The sequence below is a fragment of the Fukomys damarensis genome, unplaced genomic scaffold (genome assembly GCF_012274545.1).
Source record: "Fukomys damarensis isolate Sample0158 unplaced genomic scaffold, DMR_v1.0_HiC HiC_scaffold_25, whole genome shotgun sequence".
In the NCBI taxonomy this organism is placed as follows: Eukaryota; Metazoa; Chordata; class Mammalia; order Rodentia; family Bathyergidae; genus Fukomys; species Fukomys damarensis.
The window spans coordinates 251,953-273,983 of NW_022900937.1; the positions used below are offsets into that span (position 1 = coordinate 251,953).

Sequence of the window (22,031 nt, forward strand, 5' to 3'; positions counted from 1 at the left end):
AAGAAAGGGTCAATTACTCAAAATATTTCCATAATTTGGATAGTTTGGAATAATAATTTCAATCAAAGTATTCCATTTTGTTAGATAAAATATAGGTAGGGCTTTAAAAGAAGTAATTAGATTAAAAATATGGTGATTATATATATATATATATATATATATATTACTATATTATTGAATGTTACTACATTATTGAAACTACTAAAATGTAAAGAAAAAAAACAACTGGACTAATGTTACAATTAAAACTCCTTAAGGAATTTATATTATACATAATTGAATTCTCACATTAAGAACAACTTTAAATGTGTCTGAAAATATGGCTCCAATTCTTGCAGTTTCATGAATGAATGAACAGGCAGTGTTGCTTACACAGGGCAGTACGTGTTCTCCAGATGACTTCAGGAAGACTCCAAAAAGCCAACTGAGGAGCTCACTGTACACATTCAAACCTCCCTTTTCACTTACATTCCTATTTCAAAAAGGATATAAACTCATTTATATATTTGTTTGACTCTAACTTCTGCAAATATTACTTTTCATGCATTAAAATGGAAAGAAATCAGTTAATCTTAGCAAATAGAAATTTTCTAGAAAGCAGCTGATTCAGCCCCTCTTTTTAAGATGTTTTCAGGATGGCAAATGAACAATTAAGGAGACCACCAGTAGATTACAGTTAGTTAGCAAGCTCTTTGATGCATTTTTGCTAGTTATTTAAAAACAATAGTCAATTTCTGTGCTGAATTAAACCCTTTTGCTATTTTGTTTCGGTAGATAGAGTCCATGTTGGAAAAAAACATTATTTACCAGTTTGATCAAAGGTTACCTCCACTGTAAGCTAGCCATCAGCTGAAGCTCCGGGAGAAAGCTGTTATTTTCACTCTCATCTCTTTGTACCTCTTGATCTGGACACATAATATTGACTTACTCACCCTGAATGAATAGGGCTGGAAGAAAGAGCCACGTTGTCCAAGTTCTCAGTGCCCCAGCTGAGACGATAAGAATTTCTTTCTGCCTCCTTGGCTAGAGTTGATACCTAAACACAAAGAACATTGGATTTAAGTAAAGTAAACTATAATAAAATCTAAAAACTACCATCACAACAAGGTGGTATTTCATGGAAAAGATTTCACTTAAGAAGTATAAGACCAAAGTATTTCAAACTAATATTTTATAATTCATTCCTTTCATAATTCCTATACCAGGGATTCAACCCAATTCATTTTCACACAAAGCTACATCCCCAGCCCTCTTTTTATTTTTTATTTTGGTACAGAGTCTAAGTTACTAAGTTGCCCAGGCTATGCTCAAACCTGCCAGGACCCCCAGAGTCCTGGGATTACAGGCATGCATCGCCACGAGCAGACTGCACTCCTGTTAAAATTATATTATTAATATAAGATCATTTTAATATAATTGCATTTGAAGAGCGTTGGTATCTGCCTAGTTCCTTATATCCAACCTATCAAAAGTAATTTTAAAAATCATACCTAAATTAAAAACATTCCAGAATATCTTTTAAGCCTTTTTAATAACTAATAATTTTAAATATTGAAGGATACATTTTAACCTGTACCATCATTTTATACCATAAATGCATCTTCTTTTTCCTTTAATAGAAATTTACTTTAACAACACAAATCCTTATATAAAATCTCCACCAAATTTAGTACAACTGGATAAAAAGAAGCACTGTATTATTTCAGAAATAGTTCTCACTGAAAAACCTAGTGAACATTTTTCATGTTTTAGGAAACCTTCCAATCTCGGATTTCTTTATCTCAGGACATTTTCCACATAGGAAATGTAGGAGAAGCTGAAAGGCAAGAAGGTACATACCTGGTGACTGGGGATGACAATGGCATCGTCCATCACGGCACTGTCTCTCAGGTAGGACGCATGGCTCAGGGTGTGAGACCTGTCAGAACTGAAGGACCGGAGGCTGGTAGGGTGGCAGGAGGCCATGGCCATATACCAACAGCAGGGGAAGGTTGGAAGGGTGAAGGATGAGCAGAGCAGGGAGTGAGAAAAGCGTGCCATTAGCGAACCATGCAACTTCCAGGGGACACAGGGATCCTGCTGCCCTACCTCCCTGTCCAGCAGCTGAGCTCACACCTCTTTTGAATGGTTCCTGCCACTCAATGGCCAGGGCACAAGGGAATCCAGGAGTTAAAATGCGATACTCCTAATCTGATTCATTTTCTTCCCAGAAATGTGTGCAAGCAGCAAGCGCCATTTACTTACTGCCAGGATAAGAAATTCACATAGGAAATAATTCCAGGATCGATGGCTTAAGTCTGGGTTCAGTGTTAATCTCTAGGCAACTAAGAAAAATACCAGTGGGAAAAGAGACAGTTCTCAAAGAGAAGCACAAAATGAAAGTGCAGGTTTCCTTTTCCCTCATTATTTTCCATTGTCTCTCCTGCCTTTTTCTCTTCCTCTCTGGATGGTGAATGACTCAGTGCTGGGGCGCTCACTTGGAAGGTACAGCTTCGGATGGATGGGGGCCAGAGGCGTGCTTCCTGCGGAAGGGAAGTTCCTCTTGTTTGTTTCTGGTTTGACTCTGACAATGATATTGTTTCAAAGGAGGACACTGTCCCCCTTTACACGTCCTGTGTGTGCTGAGTGAAGCACTAGAGTGCTGGTTGCTGTGGTGATGAGATGCGACCTCACAAGAAATGGTTTCTAAACACCAACCTGCACACAGCCACAGTTGCCAGCACAAAGACCAACTGCCAATGGGCACTGACCAACATGGGGGATTCCCTTCAAAATAGGGTTTCCTAGCAAGTGTTTAACATTTTTCATAAATCTGAATTTCAAAGTTCTGAATTGCATACTCTTATGTAATGGATAAAACTTGATCTTTGCATAATGCAATTTCATTTCTTTCAATCGCTTTGTACAAATGAGAAAGAGACTGAAAAGGCTTATTTTATATTATACACACACACACACACACACACACACACACACACATACATACATACATATCTTCAAGATTTAAAGATCTGCATTCAAAATATTAGCCTAGGGCTGGGGATTAAGCTCAGTGGTTCTGCCGCCTGCCTTGTAAGTACAAGGACCCAAGTTCGATCCCCGGTACAAAAAAAAAAAAAAATTAGTCTAAAGCCCTCTGAGGGAGGGAGATATGCAATTTTTCATAATAGTGATAGAAGCACTTTCATTTGCTTTTAGCTGGTAGATATTTGGCCAGTGAAGCCCTACAGAATTATGGATTAAATAGCAAGTTTACTGGTAAGTACTATTTTAATTTTGCAAATACAGCTAATCTTACTATCAACGTTATAAGGCATCACAGCCAATTCCAATTGTCCTTAAGAAAATCATCGCTTTGGAGATTATTCCTAGTAACTCAAGGCCTTCTGTCTCCTATTTTGCATGTAGATCTCTAGGAATCTTAATCTTAGAGAGCAAATGACATGAATCGAGGGAACTGATTATGTGACCCTTGGTACTTATACTTCTGTAAGTCTCTGTGCTTATGATAAAAGGAAATCTTAATGTAATTTGGGAATTCAGTCCTGCCTCAGCCTGGGCAGAGGCAGCCTGGATGCTTTAGTGCAGTGGTGGTGAATCCCTGGCATGCGTCTATTCTGTTTTTATTTTAAGATAAAAATGTTAATGTATGAGTTGTTTTTTCTAAACTAAAACCTCAGTATTCAGGCTTGATTGCAGCTTTGGCATTTTAAATTAAATGAATGGGTTTTGGGCTGCAGATCGGCGCTCAGTCTCTAGGAAGTTCACCATCCTCACCTTAGTGAACTCCTCAACACAGGTAAGGGCCCCAGCAATGCAGACAGCTTACGTCACAGCTGTTTCTCTAGTTATGCAGCTGCCTTCTGCAGTGTATTTCTTCAAAAGGCTGCAGCCTATAGCAATCAATATTGCTTCATTTTGAATCTGAGGCTGGGGACAGAGGTTAAATTCTTAGGAAAAGGGTCTTTAATCTCATCAAAAACTTATCTCAATTGGTAGAATGCATCTTTTTTTTTCCTTCTTTAGATAGCAAGGATTTAGTTGGCTATGTTTGTACCAGGCAGCACAAGATAAAATGCTCCAGTGTTTTTTTTTTCTTTTCTTTTGTCTTGAATTTGGCCACGGAAGGGAAAGTAGTAGAGGGGCCAACCCTTGAAGTGGTATGGCTTGTCCATAAGTGCAATCATCTTCCCCAGTCTAATAGTTTCTGTTGAGCTTGGGTTTTTAATTACATAATATCTATCCACAACTTTAGAACTCAAAGATTGAGACTATGCTTTACACATTTAAAGGTGCTTGATGTATATACATTAACGATACAGAAAAAGCAGAAAGCCTCTTTTTAAGAAGTGGAAGCTTGGTCATAAGGAAGACTTGATGGTCACATGCAGTACTAGATTAGCAGAAACACTGGTCTCAAAGAGTAAATGAAAATTTATCTGGAATGGGAACAAGTAAATAGTAATTATAATTTTCAATGAACTTACACTTTCATACTATCTAATACAGTGCATAAAGCAGTAAATGAAGAATAGTAAATGAAGGGACCCCAATAAACCTAGTGGTGTGGTTGCTAGCACTGTAAATGCTTAAACTTTGAAAGAAGGCACTAGGTCTTATTTGCCACTCTGAAGGAGTAACAGTGACTGGGTGGACAGGTCTGCTGCTCCCGGAATGCAGTATAAAAGAGCCCACTGGGGTATGAATGTACAGCAGCATCCTACAATTAGTGTCAACGGCAAAGCATGGTTTTTGAGATTTATCTACCTGTTTCCTGGTTTTGGTTTTGAACTGGGAGGGGTAGAGAGATACTGGTGTTATATTTTTGTCCTTCTTAAAACTCCAACAGGAATATAGAGACTAGGGCATAGAAGGAACGATAGTAGGTTATGTAGACACAGAGTAATTAAAAACCGGACAGAGATAGTGGGGAAAATGAGTAAGTCAGAAATATATGTGTAAGTATCTTTATAGATTTTACTTTGGGTAACTATTTACTGCATCCCAAAATGCTATCTGGTTATTTAATAAATGTTCATATTTTCTAACATATTTTAAATTGGGGAGGCCAATTTCTGATTAAGGGTCTTGAATTATTCCAGGCCTTTGTGCTGGTTATTATTTTCTCAGGAAGAATAATGTCTCCTGTGTCAGAATAGTGTAACCATACTATTTCATTCAAGTAGATTCTATAGCATCACAGAAAAAAAAGCAATTAGAAAATGTAAACATTTTGTGACAGGATTGCCACTTTTTCATTAAGTCAGAGGGCATTTGATCTTTCAGTACATTTATAACAACATCTCCATAGAAGTGTCAATATTTACTTGTTAAGCTAGGGGATTCTCAGCTCTAGGTGACAACTACTTTGTTATGTACTCAGTTTATACTTGTTATATTATGGGAAAGTTGCTTTATGAACTACATTAGATAGTATGAAAGTATAAGTTCATTGAAAATTATAATTACTATTTTAGTAATTGCAGCATTTATATATGGAGTTTCAAACTCTCTTGAACAAATGAATACCCAAAAATTGCAATGTGTTAGTGTTAATATATGTAGAAGTTTCTGCAGTTTGTTATTTGATATTTTATACTGAATTTTGATAGCATTTTAAGTTTGTAAGCAATAATAAAATGGACACAAAATTCAACTGACAAGTTGGTTGTGCTTTTGTTAAAGAGACAATACACTGTCTGTATTTTATTCTTCTGCATCTACATACATTTAAGGCATCAGAACCTTTCTCCTCTATCTTTTCCAACTACCCATGGGCTGGTCAGGGTGAGGGAAGCTAGGCTCCTATTTTGTCAACCACAGGGTGGAGCTGTGACAGTTAAAGTCGGGTCTGCTCATATAGCCGATTTTCATTCTAGTAACGACAGATTCACCTCTTTTCTCTCAAATGGTTATTCAATTTAATGAAAAGAATCTAATCTGAGAATAAATCCATAATTCTAGAAATATAAGCACCTCCTGCCAACATACACAGACACAGACACACTGAGCAGTGAGCAGGAAAATGTGGGTGTATCCAGGAAGGCCATATTTTCATGCTATGTAATACCTACCTGGGCATGGTACTACTGAGAGCATACCAAATAAATAACAAAAAGAAAAATGGTTACCAAAAGAGGGGCTTATATTGAATTGCATATGCAAAATTAAAAAATAAAACAAAAAAAATCATGAAAAGGAGATGCAGTCTGTAGTTGCATTTTGAAGGTCGTGTATACATCTGGTGCTCTAGAAACACACACATGGAACAGAGAACCAGCCATGCCTCGTTCGTTTCTTGTTCCCTTTATTTAAATGCTGATGAGGTTCACCTTAAGTAGAATTCAAGTATCTACTCTTGTTTTACAGAAAGCACACTCTAAGTCTCTCAACTGAATACTTTAAAAGAAGGCAAAAGGGCTGAATCAGGTAATTTTTTCTTAATAAAAGAGACCACACTGGCAGTAACATGCCTATTTGCAGATTATTATGAACTCATGCAAAGCTAGAAACCTTTCCTTTCATTGAAACTTGAAGCCTTTTAAGTATTTCAGGTTATAAGGTCAAAATTCATGAGTGAATCAGAACTCGACACATGGAACGGTGGTCCTACCATCTCAGAGGGGCTCCACCATCTGAATCCTGATTCCAAGGACCACCCTTAAGCCACTGAGACCAAGGAGTCAATTTAACCTCCTTCCTTTTCAACCACCCCATAAAAAATATCACCAAATGTGGCTCACTGCATCTCCTACACGTCTTAAATTTTTCATTGATGAATTTCTCTCCTCAACTGCCACTAAGGTTCTAGCCCTCTGATAACAACTGCAGCTAAAACCACTACAACAGCCTCTCAGGCGGTCACTGCTACAAGCTCTAGCCCTTATCAGCTCTCCTCTAAAGCTCATCCATTGGCTGGGAGTGGGAGTCCCCCATGCAAATATGATTTGTCCTCCTTTGCAGGTACCCTCCAGCATCTCTGGGCCTTCTCAGCTTCTCGCACATACTGTGAGCCTTTGTTCATGTCCTCCCCACCTTCCCTGGCCATCATTACTTATCATTCAGTCTAGGTCTGGCCTCCTCTCCTCCTGGAAGCTCTAGCCTCAGGGTCCAGTATCACCCTGTGGCCACTCTGTGGCCACTCTCCTAGGCTATGAAGTTAGTAAGCTAATTTGAGTCATGCTGGTGTCGCCTGTACTTACCACAAAAAAAGCTTGGCACAAAATGAACTTACTATATCCATATTGGATTGTTTTTAAAAAGAGCACAATTGGTGCTCAAGGGAAAAACCTAAGAAAAGCTTGTTTTTTAAAATATCAATTATCCATTTAAAATTGATGACTTTAAAGTATTTATTTCTTAGATTATAAATATGCTGGATACGTTTTGTATAGTAGTTTACAATAGAGCCAATTTTAAAACTATACATATGAGAATCCTGAATAGCAACAGACAATCCACTGCCTGGACAGGCATATACCTGGCCTAAACTGATGCTTTAGCACATTACATCAGCCTCCCCAGATCGCTACGAACAGGGGTCATCTACATTCTGCCCAGATTACTTCTTGTATCAATGCTTTTTTATACTTTTATTTTTTAAATGAAAAGCCAATTACAGGCAGAGTTTTCTTTTAAACTTGTTTGATTTTAAATACTCTTCATAACATACCTTTGTTCATAGAAATTATGGTACTAATAAAAAAGGGAACTAATAAAAGTGTCACAGATATCGCTTGGTAAACACATGAATAAGGCAAAACAGCCCTTTGAATTTACCTAGAGAAAAAAAGGACAATCATACACATCATACAAGGTAGAGACCTCTTATTTATCATATACCTATTTCTGAGTATTTGTTTGATTTTGCTAGGTTGTTTAATCTCTCTAGGCTCTGTTTCCTCTTCTAGAAAGTGGGCATTTCTGAAAGTTGTTAGATGTTAAGTAAGATAACATGCTAACTGCTAAGAGTGGTGAGGTGCTGGTCAAGGGCTCAATAATTGTGTCTTCTTTTTCTAACAATCATAAAAATGTATTGCATATAGTTCTGGCAGACACAGAGTATAAGTTTTCCATGAATACCTGTCACTCCGTCCTCCCTCCAAGCTATAACGCAGGTAATTCATGCCATCCAGGAACTGGCTGCTGGGCAGGGAGTCATCGCCCAGTTCCTTGAGATCCTCGGGTCTCAGGTATTCTCCTCCATCACCAGTCATCGTGTCGTCCCCTTGAAACAATCAGAAGATGGAAAATGTTATCTGCAGAACGCAGCATCAGCTACAAAATATATTTCAATTGTGAAATGCATTAGCAAGCAGCCTTGTTGTCAGTGAAACACAGCACACCAGGAGACACAGGACACACAGATGTCTGCAGAGCGCTAGAACTTAGACCAAACTGTGTCCATCTTCTATACACAACAAAAGAAATCATCACCTGAATTGTTTCTCTTTTAGCAATTGTTAATTACTTTATTCATTGTATTTTTATCCTGATGGTTAACAGCTCATATTGTTTAATTTAATAATTACTCCAATATGTAGGCTACTCATGACTTCCCTGAGTAGCTTCAACAGTTTTATACATTATTAATCTCTTCATACAAGAGGCAATATGCTGAAGTCTAAGACAAATATGAGGTATTTTAAATGAAATTACAATATTTTATAAGATCAATCGAATGTACACATTAAAGAAAGATCACTAGGATGAAGTAAAAAAAAATTCCAAGATGAATTCCAACAGCAGCTACACTAGCCCACAGTTGTTTGGTTTGGGAATAAGCCTGTATTATTTTCAGAGAGTTTTACCATCATTTCGGAAGATTAAGCCTATGCCTACTTTTGAAAGAGTATTGGATATGGATGAACGCAGAATCTGTCATGTAATACAGACTGTGTTATGGATCTCTTGAGCAGGAAACTAAAAAGATTATTTAAAAACCAAACGTGCCCTTGTCTGCTCTTGTTTTTTCATTCTCTTTCTCCTTCCCTCAAACTGCTATCCCACCCCATAAATCTAATATAGTTTCAGCTTTGATTTCTGACACCAATTTCCAATACTGCCCAAAGTACAGTGTCCCTCCTCTGTGTCAATTTGTTTTCACATTTCCATTTGATTCACCTAATCTACCAGTTCTTACTGCAATCTATTAGTGGCCAGGGTGGTCACAGGGAACCAAGGCAACTCAAATAAGCTTTTGTATATCAGTTCTTCAAAATTCCTCAAAGCTCTTTAATACAATAGTGACTGCAGTTCACAGTTTCTTATTCCACTCATCTTTTCCTCTGGACATCTCTTCTCAGTAGGAAGCAGAAAGCTTATAAGGATTAAGGAAAGAAAAGAGGAGAGAGGAAGAGAATAGAAAGAAGAGCTCCCTTCTGAAGCAACAAAGCTTGTAGTTGTATCTCGCAGAACATGCAAGCAAACCACATGATCCTGGACCTTTGTTTTACGAGCATAAAAATCTTGATGAAAGAAAGGAAGTCACTTTATAAAGTACATTTTTATTCAACTATATCAAGTTTTGTCACTCTGGTGAAAGTCAAGGCATAATTTTAAAACCTCTGATTATACTGAGTTCACAAGACAGTGGATGACCTTTGCATTCTCTCTCATTCCTTGCATTTTGATGGTTTTGTTATAATGCTTTCTGCATAACAGACCTGTTATTAAAAGTGAGGCTTCAGAGTTTTAGAGACAAGTATGGTGGTCTTTAGGTATACATCAGGATGGCTTGATAAGTCTCAGAAATGTCCCAAAGAAGTAAAATTCCTAGGGCCGGTACTGGTGTCTAATCTAATACTGTCACTAGCTGGAGTGGCATCTGTCTGGGAACTGGTGTCCTACAAAATTTCTCTCCAAGATGTTTATGTATAAGGTATATTATTCAGTATTTAAAAATCAGCAATGAGAGATGGAGAGTAGAATCTACAGAAATGAGTACAATGTTGAAAAAAATGTTTGAGAAGACATTTACCCAAGTTGGCCCACCACTAGGAAACTCTTCAGACAACTCAAAGCTTTACAAGTCTTTAATGTGTGCCCGCAAATAAGACATTATTGATTTTAACTCCTTTGAAGGTAAGGAAATTTCTGCCAGTCCATCCCTGCCACTAGCTCCTCATCCTGCAGTCTCTCTCAGATAACTATACATCAGGTCTTGGTCTGCACCGTTCCCTCCCCTCTGAAAGACTCTGGAGTCCTTCCCTTTCCACAGGTGAAAGATCACCCTTACTTTGAAAGACAGTAATTTCTTCCCCTAATGATTAGACCTTCTTTATTCCACATCCTGATGCCTTTTCATCTGTCAAAGATATTTGCTAATTTTAATAATTAATCAGGGGGCAAAAAGTGATTTTTTCTTCTTTGAAAAAATAAGCCTCTTTAATTCTTCTGACATACCCCTACCTCTTTGAGTCTTTCTTCTCAGCCTTCACACCCCTTGTATGTTGGTATTTCCATCTGACCATTCTTCCAGCGTCCCATATTATCATTCATTCTTAAGACTCTGGGACTCCTTCGATACTATCTATATAGAAATCTGCGGCCACTGCAGACCTTTCTCCAAGCTCCATATTCATCTTTGAATTATCTGTTAAACTGCTGCACCTGAATTTCCCTTAGAAAACCGGGTCCTCTTGGGAGAAAATCAGGCAGTGGGTCCGCGGTGGCTGTCACAGGCACACTCTGGGCATTAAATGAGACAATGCACCTGACACTGCAGACATTCAGTAAATGTCTTCTCTTACTTTAGATATCTGCTTCCCTCCACTTTCTTCCCCATGCATTCTTTCCGTGCACCACTGCTGGATTACTGTTTGTAAAAGAAGCTTTAATTGCTTCAATTAGTAATTGAAATCTTAAGGTGTGCTGAATACCCCCAGACTATTCAGTTAAGAATTCAAACAGTTCACACTGGAATGCTACATGTTTTTACACATCAAACCAAACAACTGGATTATTTTGCCACTTTGTGTCACTCTTGTATTTTCCTATCTTGGGATCTTCATACTGTCCTTTATCCTTCCTGGGTCATCCTGTTATTAATGTCCCATCTCTCAGCAAGACCATGAGACACTACCAGGTTCTTATCTCCTGACATCGCCAAGTAGATACAAAGAACTGATGACATGGTGCCCAAGAATAATATTTTATACATTTTCACCCCATCTATGCTTCTCAAAGGCATCCCCCATATTATCGTTTATAGAACTTTCTACATAATAATGTCATATAGATTAACTGTTGATTGGCTTCATGGCAAGATAATACTGACAGCTTTAATGCATACCCAGTTAGCCTGAGAAAACATTCATATTTGACTGGAATACTCTTGCATCTCAACACATTGGTTAAAACAGTAGAAGGTTTAGGGTCAGGCATTTAGCTTAGTGGTGCCACGGCCTGCCTCACAAGCACATGGTCCCGAGTTCAATCCCTGATACCAAAAAAAAACAAAACAAAACAAAACAAAAACAAAACAAAAAAAGTAGATGGTGTAGAAAAAACAACTGGCTAATGCCTTCCAAACACAGTGGCTATATAGTATTCACACAATGATGGCAGGTTCCATGAAAGCATTTTGACTGAACTAAATATTACAGGGATGGCAATGTGCTAATTCTTTGCATGAAAAAGTTACTTTGCACAACTCAAAATATCCCTTATATAAAAACTATTCAACTTGAATTGATTGCTAGGAATAAAATGTTATGAAGTTTGGGCTATTTCTAAAAATGTCAGATTTCTCTTACCAGAAGAGACATTCTTGATCACTAGTCAGTATTCCACCCTGATCTACTGCTCTTATCACTAGTAATTTTTTTAACGTGCAATAATTTCAATTTGAGATTATATAATGTTATAACCAGATCTCACTTTATGCAATAAGAAGGTCTGAGAGGCCGTTTTATATTAATGGAATTTCTATAAATCCAATAATAAATGCATTAAATGCATTAGCTAACTGAATTCCTTAACCATTATTTTGTAAATAAAAAGCTATTTTTAAGTTACATAAACCCTAATTTATCTGATTTATAAATTTAGATTTTTTTGGGTCTTTTTTTTTCTTTTTATTGAGTTTACTGGTACATTTTAGGTATACAGTACAGTTACATTCATTATTGGGATCTTGTAGCTTTACATGACAGGTCTTGGTTCTCATTTTTTCTCCTTGTCCCTGCCCTCCCTTCACCCCCTCCACCCCTCCCCATTTACTTTTTTGGTTTTTTGAGACAGGGTCTCACTATGTAGTTGAGACTGACCTGGAACTCACTGTGTAGCCCAGGCTGGTCTCGAACTCTCACTGATCCTCCTGCCTCAGCCTCCCGAGTGCTGGGATTACAGGTGTGCACCACCACACCCCGCATTAAATTTAGATTTTAATGTAATACATTTACCTTAAAGTGGTACTATATGTACTTTGGAAACTTCTTGCTATATAGAATAATACAATGCTTATTTTTATAATACTCATTACAATAACCCTTATAATACTCATTTTTCTCCAAAATGTCAAATTTACCCTAAATAGTTTTAAAGGTTAATTTACTTTTCCTATCTTTAAAAATCACATTATACCAAATATATATATACATATATATATATGTGTGTGTGTGTGTGTGTGTGTACACACATATGTATAATCTATTTATCTAGTATGAGCGTGGGTGCATATGTGTGTATATCTAAGAGACAAGGTCTCTTAAACTACAAACATGTATCACAATGCCAAATTCTAACTTAATAGATTTTTTATGACATCTAAACGCTGTCTTCATCAAAGAAGGACAATATGAGCTGAGGCAGACTTAGTAGCTTAGTTAGTAACTGACAACTGAGTTATTAACATGCCCATACTAGTTCAGTGTCAACTTAGCACAGACTAATTTTTTCTCTAAATTTGTATTCTATAGAAAGATATTAGATTGGGGAAAATTCTGATACTATGTTCATCTGATAAACTAATTATGTCAATAAGTCTTAATTATAGCTGCAAAATCATTAACATAAACAATTTATGGATTTAAACTTCCAGATTGATATGTTCACAAATGTATACATATACAATCCTATTCATATTACACATGCAATTTCAGAAGACACATTAGTATCAGGCACATAGATTTAAATACTAAGCAAGCTGTTTCTATGCAGGTAAAAACATATAAAAGCAAACAAAAGCTTTCACTCCAACAAGTTCCTCTAAAAGTACCTGAATCACTAAGTACTTCCCCATCAATAAAGTGGTCACCAAACTGTTTAAAAGCTGTTCAACATACAAATGAAGATGAAAAAGATGGTTCCACAAAATAAAATATGGTGTGTGTCCATGGATGCTGAACATTAGTTGGCAAATACTAGGACAGAACTCAAAATTGTAATATATAGTTGGAACTGCTGACTTTGGAAATTCTTTTTCATTTACTCATAATAACACATTGTTCTAACATTTTTTACTCATATCATAAACTCTTACACAAGCTGAGACAACTCAATCCTATTATCAATAAGTGATTTAACAAATTGGTTCCAAATAAGGATATCTCGATGTAAGGGTTTATATTAGGATTATATGTTAAAGAGCATAAAACAACTACCTTTATTATTTCTCCATAAAAGCAATTAGGATTAGGCCTAGTAACATCTTTTATGCCAAAAATTTTTCAAACATACACATTTTCCATACATATATATGGCAATAATTTTAATTGTGTGCATTTGAGTAACAGCTATACTATAGAAACTTAGTTACTTAAACACTGCTTTCACATTATTTTAGTAACAGATTTCTTTATGCAAGTGAAATATTACATAGAAATCAAAATACAAAAGAAATAAAACTGAACTACTCTGGTTGAAGTAGAAGGCCTGATCTCTAGCTCTCGTGTGATGCTTCATGCCTGGGCCCAGGTAGCTCAGTTTGAAAGACACATTGTCACTAATCATCCTCAGTACTCCTCACCTTGAACCAGTTTGTCCCATGACTCTCTGCACGCTCTGGAGCGGTTCTGGAAGTCCTCTTTCATGAGTGTCTTATGTAAAGCTATCAAATGTTCAGTCACTACTGCTGCTGCATGCCATCCACGGAAAAGCCAGGTTCACAAACTATTACCATGTGTTCTCATCCACCTTGCTTGCCAGGCTTGGCATGCAGCTTCTGGCTCTTCCTCCCAAAATGAGCATGAAAGTAAATGATTTGAATTAATTTAGGACACTGAGGCAGCCAACAGTGCCGCTAAAAACAGTCACAAAAGGACATCCAGAAATGCTCCAGAAAGTGGCCACGATGATGGAATAAGTGTGTTTCAAGTGAGGGGAAATATTCTGAGAGGGATTAATGGCAATGTGTCTTTTGCTGTAATGAATTTTTTTTTAATTTATAATATTCACTCTTTTTTATCATACTCCATCTACTGAACCTGTACTATTTGTTACTGTGCTATTTTTAAAGCTTTCTACAAGGCTTGTTTCCTCTGCACTTACTATGCATTCTGTACATTAGAAATAATCAGAAAACAGAGATTTCTTAAAATTTCTTTAATAAAGAAAATTTTAATGCCTTAAAGGCATTTGAATAAAAAATATTTTAAAAGCTAGTGATATAGCTCAGTTATAGAGCATTTTTCCCAGAGTGGTAGAGCATTTTCTCAGTGTGCTTTAAGCACTGGATTTTATCCCAGCACCAAAAACAAACTTTGCTGGACATAATAAAAACATATATTAAAAAATAATTTTATCACCAAGTAAATCTTTAGCATTTGGCCCTTTCCTGGTTTCTTCCCCCCTTTCCCAGTCCTGTTACTTAAGAAACATTAAAGATAACAGGAGAAAGTAGAAGGATCAGAGGCTACCCCAAACAATGGCAAAAGTAAATATATTGAAACAAAAGTAACAAATGGACTTTAAAAATTGAGGTGCTGTCATACACAGCAGCAACTTGGTCCTGAGAATAAGGATGGTTTGCTCTTGTGCAGTGACAACACGGACGTCACAGAAGACTGAATCAACCTTACCCTCTTCATCAGAAACATCAAGAACCTCAGTCATTGTCTCGGGAACATTTAGCTTGTGTTTTTCAGTGATAGTCTGGAAAGACAAAATAATTAACACTCAATTAAAAACAAAATCAAGCAAAGGATTAAAGGGGTTATGCGGTGGCCACAAAAATAGAGGCAGCAAACTCTCAGGCCCTGACCAGCCTATCTTACCCTCAGGTATATTTTGGAAACTTTCGCTCTCATGAAAACTCATTTGTTTTTCCTGGAGATAAATGATTCTTGATTAGAGTAAAGTTGTACAAGAAGAGGCTCATTACCTTGAGTTCCCATTTGAAAAATATATTCTTTAATAACGGCATTGATAATTAGTCACATTGAGTAAGCAGACGATCATTTTCAAGTCTTCCCTAAGATGAACTAAGTGATTTTTCCAGGAGAGCTTTAAAAAGAAGCAATGAATATATGCAATTTATTAAAAGCACAGCAAAAGAAGCTGTAATCAATATGAGCCAAATAAATTACATGGACAGAAAATGCAACGCCTCTCTACTTGGATTAGAGGGTCAACAGGAGGAAATTGATCACCTTTATCAACTGCCTTCATTCCTGATGTGCAGTGTTAGGAGACCAGGGTTTTACAGACAAGTAACTCGTCTGGTGTCTGATTCAAATTCTAGCTTCATTACATATCAGCCATTAGGACTTACCTAACTTACCAACTTAGTGAGACTTTATCTCAAAATTAAAAATTTTAAAACTGGCATAGGGATGTAGTTCAGTGTAAAGGCTAAGGGTTTGATCCCCAGTATCACAGAGAAAGAAAAAGAGTAATACTTCATAAAGTAGTTTTGAAAATTAATGAAATAGTATACTCCAGCTCTAATAACAGTATTGACATATGTTAGTAATCAATAAGTATGACCCGGCATAGCTTATTTTATTGCAATCTACAGTTAAATTCATTTCAACATGAAATACCTCTGCACTTTTTATTCACTCATCCACTCATGAAACACAGTGAGGGCCCACTTCATGCCAGTCATGCTAATCTCCAGATACCACTATGAGTTTTTAAAAAGGAGAAATAAGACAGGCACAGAAAGACAAGCACTACACTACCTCATTAATATACAGAAGCCAAAAAGTCCAACTCATAGAAGAGAGAAGGGTGGACACCAGGGACTGAGGGGGCCAGAGGAGGACTGAGGAGAGGGTAGTACTCAGAGGTTACAGAAGTTCCCTTAGGCAGGAGGATTAAGCTCAAGAGACCCCTGTATCATGTGGTGACTATAACAATAATGAGACATTACATACTTGAAAATTGTTGAAAGTAGACTTTCAGTGTTCTCACCGCACACACACACACACACACACACACACACCAGTACATGAGGGGGTGGATATATATATTAACTAGTGTGATTTGGTCATTCCACAATGTACTTGCATGTCAAAACACCACACAGTACATAATGTGCAGGGAGGGGACTGTAATACTGGTCATGCCAACAGCAGGCTGTAGAGCGTTAACCCCACAATTGGCTTGTTTTGGGAAGCATGTCTGGCTGAAGCCTATGTGCCAAGGTCAGAGTAACTTGCACCCAAACTGCATTCCCACAACTAAAACCTTCTCACTAAAAGGACAATGTTCTAATTACAGCCATATATTCTGCCCACTGTTTCCAACTCGAGAGTGCTTTGTGTTGTCTTTTACGAGCCTTGTTTACAATAATTTCCATAGAAGCTAGTGTGGCTTGCCTTCATCCCAGCTGATTGCCAATAAAGGTCAGTGCCTGGGACTGACCAGCACCTTTGTCAGTTGCATTGGCATTGGTCATCCTTACGCCCCACTTTCTCTCTCTTAGCTCTGTCTCTCAGTGTATTTTTTCTCAGTCCTGCTTTGTATACTGGGCAGGACACTGGAACCTAACTGCAAGGATCTTCAGTTTAATGCATATGGATCATTTTTGCCAATTTCAGTAGGAAAAAAAACACATGTACAAAATAAAAATATAAACATCCAAATCTCTTGAGTTTAAATATATATCACTGAAAAACTACTGAGTCTCAAATTCATGTTTCTATAGTTTCTGCTTGGAAAATGAATTAAGTACATCATTCAGTACTTATGGGGACTTTAAAAGACTAATTCTTTGCCATAGATTAAAATCTTCACCTAAAGAACTAAAGTATAATAAAGAAGTGGTTTAAATTTGTAAGCTTTGCTACAAGAGCAGTAAAGACTTGCTTGAAAGGTTATCACGGCCCTTCCACAAATTCTTTCCTTTCTAAAGCAGTAGAGAACTTAAGAGTATATTTACAAAAGGAAATTCGAGCGAGGATCACATTAAACACCATCGTTATGAATATATACATGTATAATATGTGAGTTAGGAGAACTAAATGATAACGGGATATTGCATATACCTTTTGGTGGCTTTCCATTTTCTTCAACACAAAACTTGTGATACAGCAAAGAGAGACAGTAGGAGGTCCTACTTCTAACTCCACACTACACCCACGTGGGATGGTTTGTATCACCACAGACAGGTCGCACTCTAGAACACCTCAAGTTGTTCCACATATTCTTTTTCTAAACTCATTTCCTCTCTAGCTTCATCAGCCTTGGAGAAACACCACTTGAGCACTACCTTTCCCCCAATCAATTCATCTCTGACCATCTGCTGCTCCACACTCTTAGAGCTGCACACAACACTGTGAGCCTCATCTACCTGCTTGCCTGCTGCACAGGAGCAAGTCATTTAAGACAGAGAACTCAAAACTCATACATGCTTCTCAATCAGACATAAAATTAAGCAAAAAATACATTTAAAATCCATGAAATGACTAAATAGATTTTCTTGGGTGGAATCTTAGTTAAAAGACAAGGAAGAGGGCTGGGAATTTAGCTCAGTGGCACCATGGCTGCCTTGTAAATGCAAGGTCCTCAGTTTGATCCCCAGAACAAAAACAGCAAAAAAAAAAAAAAAAAAAAAAAAAAAAAAAAAAAAGCGGAAGTGAAGAAAGTCTTATGGTATTTAGATGAAGTTATGACAGAAGCCCAGGGTAATAAATTCAGCTCCTGTGTTTCTTGTGACGATTAATTTCAGTATTGTGTTCACAGAAAGCAAACTAAACACTGCACAATCTAAAGATCGAGAGAAGACTAGGTGGTAGATAAATATTTGTTGAATGAATGAACTTAATTAAAAAGACCATTATAAGCTGGGTGTGGTAGCCCACTTCTGTAGTTCCAGTACTTTAGGAGGCTGAGGCAGGAGGATGGCCAGTTCAAGCCAAGCTTGGATGACTCAGTGACTAAGTGAGAACCTGTCTCAAAATAAAAAATGAAAAAGGGGTAAGGGGCTATAAATGAAGCTCAGTGTAAAGGCCTGAGTTCAATTCCCAGTGATGAAAAAAAAATATTAAAGTATGCTATTTGATTATATTTTAATATTATAAATTTGAGTTTATATGTTTAACACAGATAAATTACAATTTATGTTCTATATCAATGGTATTCAAATCGAGTTATATATTAATATTATTAGAGGAATTTAAAAAAATATTGTTGTTCGGGTCCCATCACAGACCAGTTGAATCATGAGCCCCAGGGACAGAGTAAATCTATGGATATTTTTGTTTTGTTTTGTCTTTTATTTTTTGCAACAGGGTCTCATTACGTAGCACAGGCTGGTCTCAAATTCATGGTGATCCTCTTGCCTCAGCCTCCCAAGTACTGGGCCCACAGGTTATGTCTCACAGCACCCAGCATGAATTTTATTTTTAAATTCCTCAGTGGGTCTCTTAGGCAGCTCAATTTGAGACTCATTTTCTGGTACAAATAGTAGAAAATTATTTTATTAAAAATGGAAGACGGGACAGTCCTACTATGACATCCCGTGAGGTCCGTAAAATGACTCAGAAATGTGAATACATGTCCACTGGATTACATGAGAAAGTCCACTTCCTTGCACAAATATTTCTGACTGTTCGCCCTTCACAGTAAATAGTTCCCCAAGAGGATGATGCTGCATTTGAAAATCACTGATTAAGACATTTCTTAAACCACTGCCTGGCAGCCTCAGTATCCATTTTCAGATGCTGATGATGAGAAACACACACACACACACACACACACACACACACACACACATATGGTCTTAAACTTGCAAGAGTGGAAATAACTAATTGGCTTTAGTTTAGTCATCAAAGGTTATGAAATTATTATAAGCGAGATGGAAAGTGACACACAGTGCTCATCTCGGTCATGGATATTTTCCTGTCTCAATACTCAAATGTCCTTGGTACACAATGCAGTAAATACAGGAGGCATTTGCACACAATGTTGTGCTTAACCTTTAGATGCCACTGGTAAATTATTTGTTTAATCGGTGGCAAAAAAAAAATTCCCACTCATGAGTAATTTAATAAGACAAATATATATATTTTTTTCTTTTTTGGGGGGGTACTGGGAAGAGAACTCAGGACCTTATGCTTGCAAGGTAGGTGCAGTGCCAGTGAGCTAAATCCCTGGCCCTCTCTTTTTCAGCAAAATATCCTTTGAAAGCTGGATTATTAAAATATAAATTACTAATGCATATGCATCTGAACACATGGAAAACATACAGCTATAGTTAAACAAGTATGTGCATTCATTTCCTGCTATAGAATCTGAGATAGTATGGTCAAAATCAGAAACGACCTTAAAGTTTAAATGAATATTATGCTATGTACAAGTTCAATAGGATTTGGCTAAATTGGATAATGAGTTTTTATAATTTATCACAAGAGGGGGAAAATGTAAAAAATAAAGCATGAGTCCATAACATAATATTTTATAGATGCTGGACAATATCTGGGATGAAAAAGTGTGTTTAATGGACCTGCACTTAACAAATCCCCCTCTAACGCACCCCTTCCTTTATATCACATGGAACGCTGAGTGGCCTTGCCAGTGTGTCACCGGCCGATGTCCACACCATGGGCTCCCATTCCAGGAGTTACAATCTAAGCTGGTTTTTGTTTGCAAACATGCATGTTACTGTAACTTTGGGAATTAAATTAAATACTATATGAATATTTCTTCCAAAAAAAATTAAGTTTATACTCTAGAAAATCTGTCTGAAGAAAAGTCACCAAAAATAGTCGCTACACCAAATTAGGTTTGGGTGAGACAATTAAAACAGGTTGGACAAAGATATGTCAGAGTTTTTAAACTCAGGATAATGTCTAAGACAGCACAAAGGATGTACAAATATAATATAGATTCAATTACAGATTATCTATATAGACTATATAGATACGCTCTATATACAGGTGCATTATATAGTACTACATGTATTCTTTTTTTTGGTACCAGGGATTGAACTTGGGTCCTTGCGCTTGCAAGGCAGGCCACGGAACCGCTGAGCTAAATCCCCAGCCCACTACATGTATTCTTGATGTGGTTTGCATAAGAAAAACAATTTAGCCATCTAGTTTGGACCTATACTATATTTACAGAGAAGATGGCTCAAAAAGTGTCAGGTGACATTTCTTTATTGCATTGCTACTTTTATAATTCCCTCTGTAACAGACACATTATCAGAAAAGATTCAGGACTTTGACCATTCATACTTTCTTAATTGCTTGTAATAAATTTCCCCATTTTTTTTCCATTAAGTTTACTGGTACATTTAAGGTATACAATACAGTTACATTTATCATTGGGATCTTGTACCTTTACATGATGTATCTTGGTTCTTATTTTTTCCCCTACCCCTGCCCTTCCTTCACCCTTCCCTATTTACAAAGACTTTGTCTCCATTTTTTCCTTTTCTCATATTTTTTCTTTCCCTTTATTTCCTTTCCTCTCCCCTTCCCACTTCCCCTACTCCTTTAGCCCTTTTCTTCCTATTTCGCACTATCAATTATACCATTTGAACCTTATGTACACTTTTAGTTTTTCACACCAGAGAAACTATTTGGTATTTACTCATGTGTCCTATTTATTTCACCTAAGAGTATAGCCTCAATGTGCATCCATTTAGCTATAAATGAATCTAGTTTCTCATTCTTTTTTTTTTTTTTTGGTACTAGGGATTGAATTCAGGACCTTGCATTTGCGAGGCAGGCTTCAGAACCACTGAGCTAAATCCCCAGCCCTAATTTCTCATTCTTTATGGCTGAGTAGTACTCCATTTTATAGAAAATCCACATCTTCTTTATCCAGGCTCCAATTAATGGGCAATTGGGCTGTTTCCAAGTTCTAGCTATTACAAACTGTGCCGCTGTAAACATGGGTGCACATAAATCGCTGTTAGGATTCTTTTAATTATTTTGGAAAGATACCCAGCAAAGGGACAGCTGGGTCTAAATTTCCCCATGTTTAAACAACAATATCACTTATATCTAATATTTTTATTTTAGTAATTTATTAGGTCATTCATATTGTACTTATTATTAATGATTATATGAATATAAAACATGAAGACTATACAAATAATGAAAATAATCAATGATGGCTGATCAAGAATGGAGGATGAGTCAACTCTAGCAGTTTTTCAAACTGCCTGAGTAGCCGGCCAGAAATGCGGCCCTACTACCCGTTGTCCATTCCAGCAAACACAGCATGACTGTGCCTCAGCAGGATGCTAAACGGTCTCATCCTCCCTGCTGCGCTTCTCAGAGTGAAGTTAGAACAGCTAAGGTTAAAGAAACAAGCCAAGATTCTAAAATGTCTTGGAAATGTCTGCAGCAGTAATGATTCCTTTACAAGCTGCTGCCCTCCTCTGCCCACTGCACAAAGACTTATTCATACTTTGGGGTAAAGAACTCTGGAAAGAAGAAAAGCAAAGGGAACTTTCTTTGATCTTCAGAACTCACATGGTTGCTCAAAGACATCACAGGAACCCAGTGGAGGTAAAAACAGCACATTGTTTGTGTGGCTCTAATTCAACTATTACACTTAATGGTAATAACATCAATTTTAATTTTATTAATTGTACCTAATTATTAAGTTGCCTCAAGCTATGGGCTATCACA

The 22,031-nt window shown here is 37.0% G+C and overlaps 1 protein-coding gene across 50 annotated transcripts in view; it reads right to left on the minus strand.

Moving 5' to 3' along the window:
- Ank2 (ankyrin 2) overlaps window positions 1–22,031 on the minus strand; it is a 442,295-nt gene that overhangs the window by 56,804 nt on the left and 363,460 nt on the right. For 17 of the 50 annotated variants that reach the window (XM_033756203.1, XM_033756195.1, XM_033756209.1 and 14 more), the window contains 4 exons: window positions 15,021–15,093; window positions 8,083–8,227; window positions 1,840–1,942; window positions 933–1,036 (listed from right to left, as the gene is read on the minus strand). In XM_033756203.1, coding sequence (XP_033612094.1) covers window positions 933–1,036; window positions 1,840–1,942; window positions 8,083–8,227; window positions 15,021–15,093 — 425 coding nt within the window. Of the gene's footprint in view, window positions 1–932; window positions 1,037–1,839; window positions 1,943–6,074; window positions 6,090–8,082; window positions 8,228–15,020; window positions 15,094–22,031 lie in introns of all 50 variants that reach the window. The other 33 variants (XM_033756207.1, XM_033756210.1, XM_033756204.1 and 30 more) reach the window with 5 other exon arrangements.